At 39.9% G+C, this 14,614-nt stretch overlaps 1 protein-coding gene across 6 annotated transcripts; it reads left to right on the forward strand.

The window, feature by feature from the left end:
- Positions 1-1,022: 1,022 nt before the first annotated feature.
- On the forward strand, positions 1,023-13,948 carry CD274 (CD274 molecule). 6 transcript variants are annotated; one of them, XM_074813437.1, is made up of 10 exons: positions 1,023-1,308; positions 1,958-2,058; positions 2,188-2,391; positions 5,452-5,520; positions 6,184-6,537; positions 6,955-7,236; positions 8,482-8,592; positions 10,837-10,887; positions 11,867-11,932; positions 12,927-13,948. In XM_074813437.1, exons 4-10 carry the CDS (start codon positions 5,466-5,468, stop codon positions 12,947-12,949), a joined length of 942 nt encoding a protein of 313 aa, XP_074669538.1. In that variant the 5' UTR covers positions 1,023-1,308; positions 1,958-2,058; positions 2,188-2,391; positions 5,452-5,465; the 3' UTR covers positions 12,950-13,948. The 6 variants fall into 6 exon arrangements, 5 of the variants coding, with proteins under 5 accessions (XP_074669538.1, XP_074669537.1, XP_074669541.1 ...); XR_012621760.1 differs by lacking the exon at positions 12,927-13,948 and adding an exon at positions 10,004-10,251 and having other exon boundaries at positions 1,023-2,058; positions 11,867-11,928; XM_074813436.1 differs by lacking the exon at positions 1,958-2,058.
- The last annotated feature ends 666 nt before the right edge of the window (positions 13,949-14,614 follow it).

The following is a 14,614-nucleotide window of genomic DNA, read 5'->3' on the forward strand; positions in this document are numbered from 1 at the left end:
GAGCAGCAGGGACAGGGTGTTACTTGGGGTCCCCCACCTGCCATTGCCTCTCTGTGGGGGTGCAGAGGAGCTTTTATCGTATAACCTAACATTCTACATCCTCCTTTCTGAGGGGTTCATGTTCTATGACTTCAGTGAATGAAACCAATCTTTGTCAAGCACCTTGACAGCAATGTGCTGTCTCAACAGAAAACCCAATGGCTTCCAGTGGCTTCTCAGCCTCCTGCTGGCTTATGGCCCATAAAAACGTTAACTACATATTGCAGAGGGCAGTACCTGATACTTAGGGCATAGATGGCATAGAGGTTTGGGTGTCCTTCCCCTCCTGCAGTACACATCTCTGTCAAGTGCATGCTGCTATGAGTCACGGTTTTAAATTTGCTTTATACTCCACCCTGAAAATGTACTCGCTAGTGAACTGTGTTCACAATGGCTGATTCTTTGGTAGATTAATGTCCTGAGTAATATTCTTGTTTTGGGGTTGCTTGCTTTTGGGAAGGTTATGGCAGAGATCTTGTTAGGGTTATGCTTCGTAACATGAGAAACATTATCACAGCAAAGGAAGCGTATACCACTGTATATTCTCAAACTGTATCATCAGGTTATTCAATCGGAGTTTTACCCCTCAGCAGGATCTTTAAGTGGCAGGGAACAAAGCTATTTACATAAAGTTGGATTGCTGTTGTTGAATCGTTGTCTCTGGAGGAGCAGCATGTAGCTGCCGGACTTTACAGCCATCCCGGATGCTGTGTTATCAGATTTACAGTCTTTTCACACCGGTCTTTGTCCACCTAAGTTGATTTCATCACGCAAGCCGTCCGTTTGGGAAGCGAAGGATGCGATTTCACCATGAAACAGTGTTTCCTGTTTAAAAAGAAAGAAAGAAAAAAGAAAATAAACGAGCAAGCAGCCACGCTGAGCCGCCTGCCGTGCCGCGCCCTCCTGAGAAGGAAAGTCACGGAGAGCGGCGGCTGCGGCCGCTTTCTGTTTCGTTTCCTGAGAGCCGGTGGCTTTCAGGAATGGAAAAGTCACCCGGGAGGGCTTCCTGGCTCGCTCGGGCTGCGGCGCCGGGAAACGCCGGGCTGGGAGCACGGCGGCGGGGCTTTTCGGGCGGCGTGGGAGGGCTTCCCGGAGCGGCCTCCACCGGTGAACCGGCAGCGGGGGCGTGGGGGGAAGGGCCGGGTCGGGCTGGGGTCTAACGCACCGGGTCCGACCGGGGCGGCCGCCGCTCCGCAGGGCCCCCGCGGCCACCGCCGGGAGCAGCCGCCGGGAGCAGGAGGTGGCCCGCAGCGCCCCGAGGTCCGTCAGGTAGGGGGGGCCGGGCTGGGGATCGGCCGGGGAGGTGTCTGCCCCACCACCCTCCCGCGTCCGCTGTAGGCGAGGGCGGGAGCGGGTGTTCGTCCGCCCCCGCCCCGGCATCTCCTGCGCCCGGGGAGGGGGAGGCGGCTGCCCCGCAGCTCAGCCCGGGGGGGTGCCGGCGGCCGGTGCCCCGCCCGGTGCTGCGCGGCCCTTGTCCCGCGGTGACGCGCCCGTGGCGCTGGCAGCTGCCGCTGCCCTCCCGGGTGCTTTCTCCCCGAAGGCTGCTCTGGTCGTTCGCCAACGACAGGCGGGACTGAGACATTTGTCTGGAAAATCTGTTGCACAACAGAGGTAAAACAAACAACCAAACACCAACCGCACTGTATAACTATGCTGTAAAACGTGTGCGTGTATCTATAAAAAACAACAAAACCCTCCTCCAAAAACAAAACCAGAAAACCCCTGTCCTGGTCTGTTATTTACTACTAAATACTTACCTGGAAAAAGCAACCCTGTGACCTCAAGGCAAGCAGTGAGAAAGAGGGAACTAAATTCATGACATTGAAAGCTAGCTACATCAATGGCTTTTGTGGTCTCACAGTCAGTATTTTACAAATGTGTTTCATTTTCTTTTTGTTGCATCTTTTTTTTTTCTGAGAAAATACCGTTAAACCTGTTTTTAAGTGTGGAAGAAATCAGTGGAAATTAATCTTCATCGGTCTCACCTGTTGCGGAAATCCACCCTCTCAACCTCCCATGGTAATTTCAGGTTATTAGAACCTGAATGTTACATTCAGCTATTTCATATACCACTATCTCAATGTTCCTCCCACACGTCAAGTAAAAAGGTTAACACTTACCAGTTACGTGTTTTTGCTTCCATGACAGCTACTGTGAGTGGGCTAAGTGGAAAGAAGAAAATACCTTCTGAAGTTCTAGTCGTTTCACAGTATTTTAACTCTTCTGAGAATCTCAACCCTTTTTTGACATAAGCAAGGACAACATAAGTGGACGAACTTACACTGAAACATATATTTAAAGTTGTATTTTGTGCTGTTGACCAGGTTATCCCACTACGGTCCGCAAGTGAATGTGAGTACATCCTCTGGCTTCTAATACTTGGGGTTTTTTTTCTGTATTCTTGAATGACTTACACAATCCAGGAAAAGATGGTGCTCTTTATTTTTTGATAAGCTGATGCATAGACTTAACAACTCTTCTTGCACTACACAGTAGCAAGGCAAGGGGCCTTCATTGTGCCCAAATCTTGGGGAGAGAATATCTGTTCTTACCAGAGAAGGGTAGGCAATGCTCTTCCCATTATTCCCGCTTATGACATTTGCAGACATGAGTATGTTGTGTAGAAATTTCCAGTCATTGTTATCAGCTGTTTGGCACAGTTTGAGATTAAAACTGTAGGGACTCTGAGTTTGTGTATGGATGACTTCTTGCTACTGGTGTTCCAAGGACTGTTGATCACATAGAGTTATGATCAGATGACATGTTTCTTAAAATGCCTGTGGCATTTTATGTACTAATTTTCCCAACATTTTTGTCTCTGGTTACAGTGAACCACTGTTAGCAATAGAGAATTTTCCCTAGTGGGGAATTTTCCAATAATGGGGAAGTTTCCTGAAGATGTAGGTGGAGTTACATCAACATTTAAGTTCTGTCATAAGAAGTCTTTGAGCAAATAGTTCTGTTTTTCCTGTCTTCTCCATTTGGTTGTGAGGGAAACATACAGCAGCAATACTGAAGAGCATTTTGCACAGTGAATATAATTTTGCTTTTATAAAACTGTGTTTGCTGTAGATGTCAGAAGCCAGCAGGAGGAGAGAAGGGGCATTGTGGTAGGTTCTGTAAGAAAAAATAGTGAGAAGATTGCAGCTTTGGTAAAGATCTTTGATTGGCATCTGGGTCTCAAGCTACTTCAACTGATCCAGACAGGGGATGCTTCTGCTCAGTGTGAAACAGGAGAAGGGTCTGTAATGGTTGTTGCAGCGTTTTTTTTCATGTGCATCTGGATTTGACCTGGACCTACTTTTTTCTCTCCAAAAGTGAAAAATTGAGTACAGCAGCAGACTTTTTCAGTCTTGAGAAATTTTGTAAGTAGTCATACTTCTTTGTGTTTGTTTTCCTCTACGGTGGGAGAAAGCACACAAATTAAAGTTCAGCAATTGCAGAATAGAAGCATGGGTCTTGGAACCGTAAAAGCTTACTTGTTGTCATCTGTCTAGTCAGAACACCACTCCTGACAAAAAAATGGGTATGGGTTGCATGCATAGGTATGGATACCTTTCTGTGACTGTAGTGCACGTGCTATTTGTTCTGAGCAGTCTCTCAGCTACAGCCTTTACTTCAAAAAAGTAGAAGGTATTTTGGGGTTGAGTGCACTACAACTTTGGTTATTCTGGCATGGGGAGCACAGAGGGGTGCACAGCTATATCGATCAGTCTCAGTGGCTTGCTCTTCTAAAGGCTTCCCTTGAGAGTAAGTGTGATCAGAGCACACTTGTGAGATCGGTATGCTGCTATCTTGTTTGAGAAGCTTTACTCTGGACCTTAGCTGGTGCCCTGGACTGCTTGTTACTCAGGCAGCAGCATCATGATGGAGGCACTCTCATGCATAGAAAACTCTTAGGTACCCACAGAATTAGGCAGCAGTTTGCTAGTGCTTTTAAGAACATCACTTGTGGCTAAGGAATGAATTGGGTACCTAACCACATTAAGAAGCTCAGGATTTATTTATCAATGAAACAGATCCTCAGAGTGAAAGATCTTATTTGTATTTTCCTGCCCCTGTTGGCAGAACATCGTTTTGTAATTGCTCATGCCTGCCTAACAATGTATAGATTGACTCCCTTTCTCAGCTCCATCTCTGTTGCCTTCTGCAAACCTGCCATTGGAATCAGGCAGCAGCAATCTGTGGAAAAAAGTAGCTTTAATCAAATTCTTGTGAGGAGTCCAATTCCCTTAAGCCACAACACTGTAAAAGCACATGTGTCTTATGATTCAGGACAATATTGTTACTTTATTACCAACTTAAAGTTGACAACCAGAGAAAGAAAGACAAAACATCTTACCAAAAATGCTAGAGAGTCGCAGTCCAGATAGAGTTTCATCAGTTAGGAAGTGTGACGGGTATTACAGTTGCTTACTTTCTTATGCAAATGCTGAAACTACCACTAGAAACCAGTTAAAGGCATTCTTTCCTTATTTTTGTGTCTGTTTGGATATCCAAAATAAATGAGAACTTCATTTAGATAAAATTCTACAGTTCTTTGTACTCACAGAAGACTTTCCTTACAGTGAGTTTGAATTTTTCTTGCCAGTAATTTGAAAAATGATGGCAGTGTTTGATACTAGTATTGCTCTGACTTAAAATACACACTTGGCAAGTGCAGTGGGTGTGTGAAGGTTAAGTGTATGAATTGACGTTAATCAGTGTTTTATAGTATTAAAGTGTTGTGTAGGAATATAAAAGCTATGTCAATAAAGAGGGGAAAACTTCTGACAGAAAATTGAAATAATTTACACGTTCAGAGGTACAGCAGCAGAAATTCAAGAAAATAGATTTTGGTTGTAGGCTGACTGGTTTTGTCACTGTTTTACAAAGACACTATTGTGTAAATATTAAGTCATTAATTATTGCATGAATTCTGTTCACAATATACATAACTTCCTAAGCCTCTTGACAAATACTGTGAGGCCAGGTATTATAAAACCTGGGTACGTTCACAGTATGTTAAGGCAAACAGGTGGGAAAGAACTAAGTTTTATTTCTTCCACTGAATGCATATAGAAAACTCCATTCTCCTCCTAGCAGAAGCAACACTCTGTGCTACAGTTTAGAACAATGGGGTATTTGTGAGTATTTATTTACTAATTGACAGATAGTGATAAGCATATATTTTGCCATAACCAAGGACAAATGTTTAAAGCAAATAAAATTAGATGTTCTTCCTGGACCCATGCAGGAAGCTTTCTGCCTGATCATCTACTGTAGCTAAAGGGCAATTTTGTCATGTTATTGGCTAGAGTGGAACTCAGTGCCTTCTGTCCAGTTCATGTGGAGTGACTAGGAAGTGTATTTTACAGTGCAAGTTAGAAAATGAGCAGATAATTATATTTGTCTATTATTCTATCATTTTAGGTTCTGTCTACATCATGGAAAAGCCTTTGCTTTTGTATGTATTTTTATTCTACTGGCATTTCCTAAATGGTAAGAAGCTGAGTCATGAGAAACAGTAGAACTGTTTAAGTATGTTTCCTTTCCATGTATAAGCATAGAAATGTTAATTCATCAGTTTTCCTTCAGGTGCTAGCATTTGGGTTTTTTCCTTAATGTTTTAAGTAAAAAGGTCCTAGCATGCTTTTACAGTCAACTAGATATGTGTGCTTTGATATGGGGCCAGTTTGAAATCCCTGTTGATATTTCAGCATAGACACCATTTCAGACAAGGTACCATTTGCATTACACAAAAAGTTTTATTGGCACTGTCAAACCTGGGAATTGTTCCGTATTCTTTAACATTGTGTGTAAAAACAATTGACATTTTCTAAACAGAACATTCCCATCCAAGGCACTAACAATTGCCTGTTACTGTGGCAGTATTCTGAAAGCAACAGCTGAGGGACTGTGCATGCACATTCACCTATTTTTAGTACAGCATCACACTGCATGTGTCCACAAAGCAGGTGTCTGCAGGTATAAATAGCACAGTTTGTCCCAAACTTGGGCATATGCATGCAAAAACGTTTAACTTTTCTGAAGAGGGCAGATACTTTCGCTCCTTAAAATGTCCTACATATATGGTAAGACATGACTTTGAAGATTAGGCTTATAATTGGAAAATAAAGTTTTCTTCCAAATTTTGTTTTTCAGCTTTATTCACAGTTGAAGCTCCTCAGTCACTCTACACTGTGGAACTTGGGAACAATGTGACCATGGAATGCACATTTCCAGTGAATGGGAAATTAAAGTTCAGAGATTTAAGTGTCAGCTGGGAAAAGAAAGACAAGTTAAAGAAGCAGGTTTATGTACTTCTCAAAGGAGAGGAAGACTTCGAAAGTCAGCATAGTGACTTTAGGGGCAGAATAAAATTGTTGAAAGAGAATCTGAACTTGGGACAGTCTCTCCTTCAGATCACTGATGTGAAGCTCAGAGATGCAGGATTTTACCGCTGTCTTATTGGCTATGGGGGAGCCGACTACAAGACAATCAATCTGAAAGTTAAGGGTGAGTGCGCTATCTGATGCTGTTAAAAGATTTCAGAGGAGTCCCTGAAGTAAGGCATGTCTGGGTTAGCATTTAAAGAAACCTCTCCAAAGACAGGAGCCGCCTCATGGCCTTGTGGAGGTGTATAATACTGTGTTTCTGTTTAGGTTGAATCCATGTTCTGTCCTTTATTTCCCATAACGACATGTGAGGAAAGGTGCTGCAAAACCATTTAGACCAGAAAGCTAATGCAATTTTCTAAACAGCGTCAAAATTGTAATAAATCCTGTACCTTTTCCTGTCAAGATCGTTATTTATAAAATCCAAGCTGATGTACAGAAACTTGACCCAGGGGCTAGAGATAAAGAAAAGGTGTCTTGCTAATATATACTGTTCTTCTGGCTTCCTACTGGTAGTCATTTTCTTGCATGTGTTTAGCTCCTTATAGAACTATAACTCATGGAGTGGTGAGCACAGGAGATAATGAATGGAAGTTGACATGTCAGTCAGAAGGATATCCACAAGCTGAAGTGATATGGCAAAACAGAGAACATGAAGATTTGACTGATAAGGCAAACACAAGTTATGAAACTGGAAGTGACCAGCTGTATCGTGTGACAAGTACCCTTACAATCAAAAGTAGAATTGATGAGATTTTTTACTGTGTATTCTGGAATAAAGAGCTGCAAGAAAACACATCTGCTGTTTTACACATAGCAGGTAACATTTCTAAATTTCATTTATGGTTATACACTTCAAGGTACTATGTCATTTTGTCCCAGTTGAATCAGCCATGATTTGTTTCTCTTTGCTACCTAATTTTGAAAAGGCTAAAAAGAAATACCTGTGTTGTTAAGTTTTGCTATTAGTGTACACTTGCACCATAACTAACATGTTCATCATGAATGTGTGGATGGAATTCAAGGACAGGAATTTTTCATGACCTACAGTTATGTGAAAATTGACTTTGAGTGTTAAAAAAAGTTCCATTATTTATAAAGCATATAGCTCAGAGCCTAGAAATAAAATCCTTCCATATAAATTAAACACACCTTCCAAGAATGTTCTGTTTTGCTGATGATAACTGTCAAATGAATTTGAACAATATGGTCTTTTCCTGCCACTACAGCCTTTGCTTTGAGCATATTTAAATTTAACAAACTGTAGACAGATATTTTTTTTTTCTCATAAAGTTGGGATTGAATGAAGATGCATGAATGGAGAAGACGAATACAGTTTCTCATTAGACCTTTTAACTGGGCACCACCACTGCTGCTTTTGCTTTTGGCTACTTTTTTAATTTCTGCATTGTACCCTGATATCTTTGCACAAGCTTTTAACCAGAGTGGAGACCTGATCCAACTCAAAAATAGTATTTCTGTTTATCAGACTGTTACTTGGTCAGGTCATTTCCCTGGTCCTGTTCACCACGCAGTTTTAAAAACGCCTGTGCTGGCGCACTTTTTGGGACTGACAAGGGGTGGAAACAGACAGCTGAGAGTGAGAAAGCCAAGTCATCCTTTCAATGAGTGATGAGCAGGCAAGTTTAGTTTCAACAACAAACACCTCTGGGATTCAAGTGGGCCACGTATCCTTTGCATTCAGAGCTTTACCAGAGGAAAGGGACTCTGTCTCTTTCTCAGTCACCTTTTTCCTGTAGACCTGATGGGAAACTAAGCTACATGTAACACTTTGGTGACAAGCAGGATTAGTGATAGGAATCAAAGGCACTATCACATGGACTGCAGGAAGCAAAAATAAATATGAATATGTTCTATCTTTTCTTTCCTTTATTGGGATGAAATATAGTGAAATGCACTATCAGCACCTGACCTTAGACACAGTCTGAAATGCTGTTATCATGTCTGAACTGCTCATAGCAAAAATAATATGGTGAAAATGAAAGGAAAAGGGAGAAGCTTATGCAATTATGTAATGACTTTGCCCCACTTGTTTTTCTCCAAGATTCAGCTGATGGTGTTCTGTGGACTGAGAGCAGACGCTTTGTTGGAGCAATTCTCATTGTGACTGCTTTTTTTGGATCACTGATGCTATTTATGCTCTGCATAAGAAAAGGTATTCCAATTATTTAGTTTAGTGTATCTCAGTTATTATCAATCTGTTAATTCATCCTCACAGAGGTGGAATGGGATAATAAAAGTCTGCCTTAGACCTCCTGTAACCACTAGATTCTTACAGGTAGTGATGTAGAGCAGTAAGAGTAGTGTTCAGTCTATACAAACATCAAAGCACAGCTTATGCACCTCCTGGAAATGGAATTTCTGTGTTCTCCCTTTTGACTGGGGACCAAAATGCTGAGAGCAGACAGGGCACTGGAGGTTTTTTAGGGTTTTTTCTTCTTGCATTCTCTGAAAAATTTCACTGAATTGTGAGCACATTTTTTTTAAGTGATCTAATTGTTATGAATTCTACATGTATCTCTATTCTGATTAAAGTGTCATAAAAATGGTGGTCTACATATGAAGTGATATGTCCAAGGTTATGAGTCTGAAAGTTGTTTTTTTTTTTTTTCACAAGAGGGAATATTCCCTTCATTTCCTTGTTAAATTTTGAGTTTTTTCCGTTCACTTCACTGACTTGAATTGGACATTTTCAGCATCACAGAATACGGGAAAGCTAAAGCATTGGTGGTAATTTGTTTTCACTTGCTAGCTAACCAAAGAAAAAATTTGGAGAAATAATTTTTAGGGTATCTGAGCATGAAAATAATATGGTTTGCCCCCAAATTAAAGAAAAAATATTTGAAACATGTTGCTTAACCTGAAGTAAGTACTGTTGCATTTTTTGATTTCTTTGATTGTTTGTGGGTTTTTTTCCTTGGAGAGAACATAGATGTGTTTGAGGAATTTATATTCAGGGGTACTTTTTACTCTTCATTTTAACAGATACAATAAAGTCATGTGTATCTCAGAACATCCATAGAACTCATCTGAAAATGTCAAAAGGACATTTAGCTGATGCGTAGCTACTTCTTTTTTTCCAAATAACTTTTGAATTTTTTTTTTGTCAAGTTATCTGTGGAGAAAAAGGACAAGAGGCATTGAAGCTGGTACAGTACTCTTAGCATTATAATATCATACTGCACCACTCTGTAAATTATTACCAGAAATGCTTCAAAAACTTGAATGAGATAGTTGATTAAAAGTTTCTCTCAAAATTCTTGAATTTTATAGGAGATGTAAATGTACGTAGCTAGCATGAAACTCATCTGGAATTAATGCAAAGGCTACTTGTACTGTCTTTTCAAGTGCTATCTCAAAAGCTTCTAGACTAAGAGAGGTTACTTTCTGAAATGGTATAGCAGAACTGTTGGTTTTCCTGTCTGCCAGCTCTCTCTTCCACAGTGAAAACCAGAAACAGCCCTAATTTCTGTCTGGAAATTACACAAAACCATCTATAACCACGGAGCATTCATGTTCAAGTTCCATAAAATAAATGCAAGATAGAACTAAATGTGGATATTCAGTGTTTTGGTCACAGACTCTTCTCCTGCATCAGTGCTATGGAAGCGTGTCCTGGGAGAAGTGTTCGTAAGCTTAACAGGCTATCATGTCATGCTAACAGGCTGCAGAAGGCCTGTAGATAACCCTGCATGTATAAGAACATATTTGTCCTAAGAACATGATAGGAATAGGAGCAGAACATGAAAGTGGAAGAAGGGACAGCAAAATCCTTGACTTCTCAGAAGATTCCCATCTGGGGATTTCAGCGAAGGTCAGAAGTTTCCTAGGTTGCTTTTGTAATATTCATTGTTTGTGTGTATACATGATAATACATATACGTGTCATGATATATATGATTATCATGATTATGTTATATATTTGTGTGTGTGTGTGTCATAAACTACAAGTAGTAGTAATAGGTTTTTCGTTTAAAACTCAAGCTGTTCTACACAACTGGAAAGTGATTCTTTCAGCACAGAATCTCCCTGAAATATGGGCTTTTTTCCCCTCAAAAAGCACTGAGAAGGTGATCCCCTTCTTGTTCCCTAATGCCCACCCAAATTCTGGGTGAAAATATGCAATGGAAAACCATTTGAACAAGTATTTTCCAGTGATGTTAGTGTATAGTATCAATGGAGTTCTGGCTTAGGAACAAGGAAAAGAAACTGTAAAGGAAATTGTCAGGCTGGGGACACTGAAGAATATATTTTAAAGTCTTTGAAAAAATGGAGTATTTCCAGAACCAGTGATTACACTGTAGTAGGTATGCCCTTCCCACTGGTGTGCTTATGTCCCCATTAGATCTAAAGTAAGTATTTTGATTTCTATTTGATTTTTTTGTCTCTTTTTCTTTCAGCTAGAGCAAATAAGGACAACAGAACACCTGTGGCTAGTTCATCAATAGCAAGTATGTACACATGGCATAAATCTAGCTCAGTGTGATTCTTGTGGAAATAATTGCTTGGGAATTTACATTCTAACAATGACAACCTAATGCAGATTTTCTTTAAACTTTAATTTTGCTTTCTACTTTTCATTTATGTAACAACTACAAATTACAATTGAAGAGTGACTTTTCATTACTATATCAACTTCTTGAAAGGAAAATGTGAAAGAAAAGCATACTTGTTCCAGGAGCAAATGTAGTCCTGATATGCGCAAGAAAAGGACAGAGTGGTGTGTTGTGTTTTGGAAAGTCTGTCATAGGATGGGACATGCTCCCTGGAACAGATAACTCAGGATGGCAGCACATCCCGGTGTGCAGACTCTATGCTGCAATTTGAGCCATGTTGGCATGATCCTGTGTTTTCTCTAGTATTATAGTGTTCATTTGAGGGTCTTTGTCACAGCATTGAGGACATAGGGAGGACATAGGGTTTGGCCCTGTTGAATGTAACACAGGAAGAAGCTTTAACTTCCGTAACAGTTTGTTTTTCCTCCTGTTGAGATACTAATGCTCTTTGCCATGAGCTAAGCTCAGTGAATGACCAGTACCACCATGACAGTGAAAAATGCAAGAAGGAGTGAAGAGAGTTAATATTTACTATGGGAGAGAAGACACTCAAATCCTTTAGCCTCCTCTCACGATGGCTCATGCCTGGGTTTTTTTTTAATTTGTTGTATGGTTTTATTTGGAGACCACTTCAAATTAAACTGCAGTGTGAAAGTTAGTTCATACTGGCAGTTGGGGGTTTTCCTAAGAAAACCTACTGAGAATACTCGCCCCAAAGGACACAACATTTAGTATTAATCTCTTATCTCGATGTGCATTTAAGTCACATGGTTCCAGGATGGCTTGTGATAGCAACTTTTAACAAAGATTTGTCACTCTATGAAAAATCTAAGCTATGCTGACTGTTATCTGTATGTATGCCATTTGTTTAAAGAGCTATCAAAAGATAAGGATACACATGACTGCAGAGATGCTTCTTTTGAAGATAAAGAGCTGAAATGTAAGTATAAATGATAAAAGGAAAAATAGAAGCAAATTGCACACAGCATAAATCATCCGTGGTCATCAGAGCCTTGATTCATGGCTGGTTTATTTAGTCCCTTGTTTCGACAGACAGAGCCCTCAAGAGAAGCACCGCCTCCCATTCTGTCTTACAAACTCACCATCATAACGCATTGTGTACTGGGAGTTATATCAAATAATTAATCTGGTTTTAAAAATAAAAAGAAAAACCATGAGAAGGAAAATGTGATGTAGAGATGTATAACAACCCAAATCAGTTTTTTCTCTAGTTCATATTTTTGTTACAGAAACAGTTGTGCCAGCACAGCTGAAGGAGTGGTGATGGCAGTGGGGTGGGAGACCTTAACCCATCACAGCCGCTTAAACAAGTCTCAAGCTGTGAGATTCTGTCTCAGCAAAGCAAGAAAATAAATGACTAAATCTCTGAAATCTCTGAAACATACTGTGGTATGGAACAGAAGCGTGAAGTTATTGCAGTTTTTCTTTCATGTTCTTGCTGACTTCTAAAGCACTTATATTAATGAGATCCAAAATCCCTCCCTGCTACACTTTACTATAGTAAACATAAACAAATGTAAGCCTGCTGGTCCTGAAGGTATAGATCTACAAGTCAAAGAGCTAGGGCCTGGGTCTATGCTGCTAGGAATAGTGACAGATAGCACACTGAATGTATTTGAAAGAATTTTAAAGATTTCAAAAAATGGCGGACCTAATCCACAGCAATTTCACTGTATTTTCTGGAGAGCACTTCCCACCAGTGTGTTTGAAGTACAACTGTATTTCCTTCCATGATCATCTTCATTTTCTATTTGACCTTTTAATTAATTTCATTTTAGATCTTTATTTTGACAATGAAGGAAACTTTTTTGATACCTCTAAACTCTAGGAAAGAGTCCCAAAGCCATGAAGTGTTCTGTGACTTCATCAATTTGTAATTTGATAATTTTTTCATATAATTCTTCCTTTTACAGATATGCAAATTGAGAAGACCTAGAGAAAGCAGGGGAAGCTTTTTTCCTCTGTGGTGAAGGTTTGACAGCTCAACATTCTGTGTTCTGTCTATTAAGGGGGATATTAATTTTTTGCTTTTATTCTGTGATGGCAACCTTCTATATCATTGTAACTCAGGAAATGAAGTTAACAATTATTATAGGATAAAAAGTCCTTGGATTCAGGCTTCTGTATATGTGACTAGGTAGGGAGGTATTTATTTAAATATCCAAGTTTCTGCTTTCTCAAGTTTATGCACTTTCAAAGACATATTTAATTAAAAATATCTTTAAGGTAAGCACTTTAGGTCTATGACCATCATGAATTTCATAGCTAGTTCTTGAATAGGCTGTCTTATGAGATTTCCCCCCCCCGCCCCCCAACTGAGCTCTCTGTTCCCTGCAAAGATTTTGTTTTCCAGCTTTTGAAGAATTTTTTCAATACTTTGATCCTCATAAAAGATAAGGATGCAACAAGACAGGATGCCATACAGACATGTCCTTACTGTAGATCTTAAAATACCAGATACTCACAGCTAAGACTGAAATAGCTGCTGTAGCCCTCTTGGCAACTACGGTTTGGAAATTATTAGATAATAATGAGTTTCTTGATCTATTCTTCTGGAAAGTGTTTTGGGGATTTAATTTCCTTGTGATATAGCTGGCACTACTTGGTTACTGCTCATTACTGTTCTGATTTACAATTTGGGGATAATGCAACTCTTTGGATATTCAGGAAGAATGGCTCTTGATTTGGACTGCCTTTTTGTTCATCTTGGGAATAGAAGAAAGAGAACTTCTACGACATGAAATACATGCTTATGTGACTACTTAAGAAATGCTGAGGGAACATGCTCCTGGATCCCATTTCTTAAGCTATTGCTTTGTTACATTTTGCTAGGTGCACAGATTTTTTTGGGGTCCTACACAGATGAAAATTATTTATTACAATGCTATTCACAATTTTTTTTTTTAATAAAATGTTTCAGTTTTCTTGTGTTTTATCCTGCTCTCTTTGACTTGTCAATAAGTAGTGTTAGCACTACTTGGGTTTTTTCTGGAAAAATCAGGTATCTAAGATTAGGGTGTAGAATAGTGTCTACACTCATGTCATCCCTCTGATGGCTCCCACAAAGAAGAGACAGTGGAAAGCTGGAATCTCACTGGCCTCAGGTTTTATTTTTGAGTTTAAAATAAATGAGTCTGTTGTGCACTCCTAAGAATGTAAATGCAGCCCTCTGCCCAGGGCTTCACTAGCTAATGTAAAGTTGTGTTTTAACATTTCTCAGCAAGCTGCCCTATATATTAGGATAGAGAAGTTAATCTCATAACCATAATGGAGTTGGTAGACCTCAGTTAAGTAAAATAGTTACTATAAAGTGATTTCCTTAATTCACTGCAGAGCTTGCATATTCTGATACTGATTCTTGCAATTTGATTCTTCAAGGATGCTTTGTGAACTTGAACATCCCCTCCTGCTTCCCAGCATGCTTTTTGAGGCCACAGTCTGGGTGTCACTGAAGCGATGGCCAATTTTTAATTATTCCCAGAGTGCAAGAATGGTTTTGGAAATATTAGGGCCATTTGTAGAAGCACTGACTCTCCTCAACACACAAATGTAGTTTCATATCACCACATAAATAATTCCCCTTCCAGACAACCTCTTCATT

Source organism: Strix aluco, chromosome Z (genome assembly GCF_031877795.1).
Source record: "Strix aluco isolate bStrAlu1 chromosome Z, bStrAlu1.hap1, whole genome shotgun sequence".
NCBI classification, from domain to species: Eukaryota; Metazoa; Chordata; class Aves; order Strigiformes; family Strigidae; genus Strix; species Strix aluco.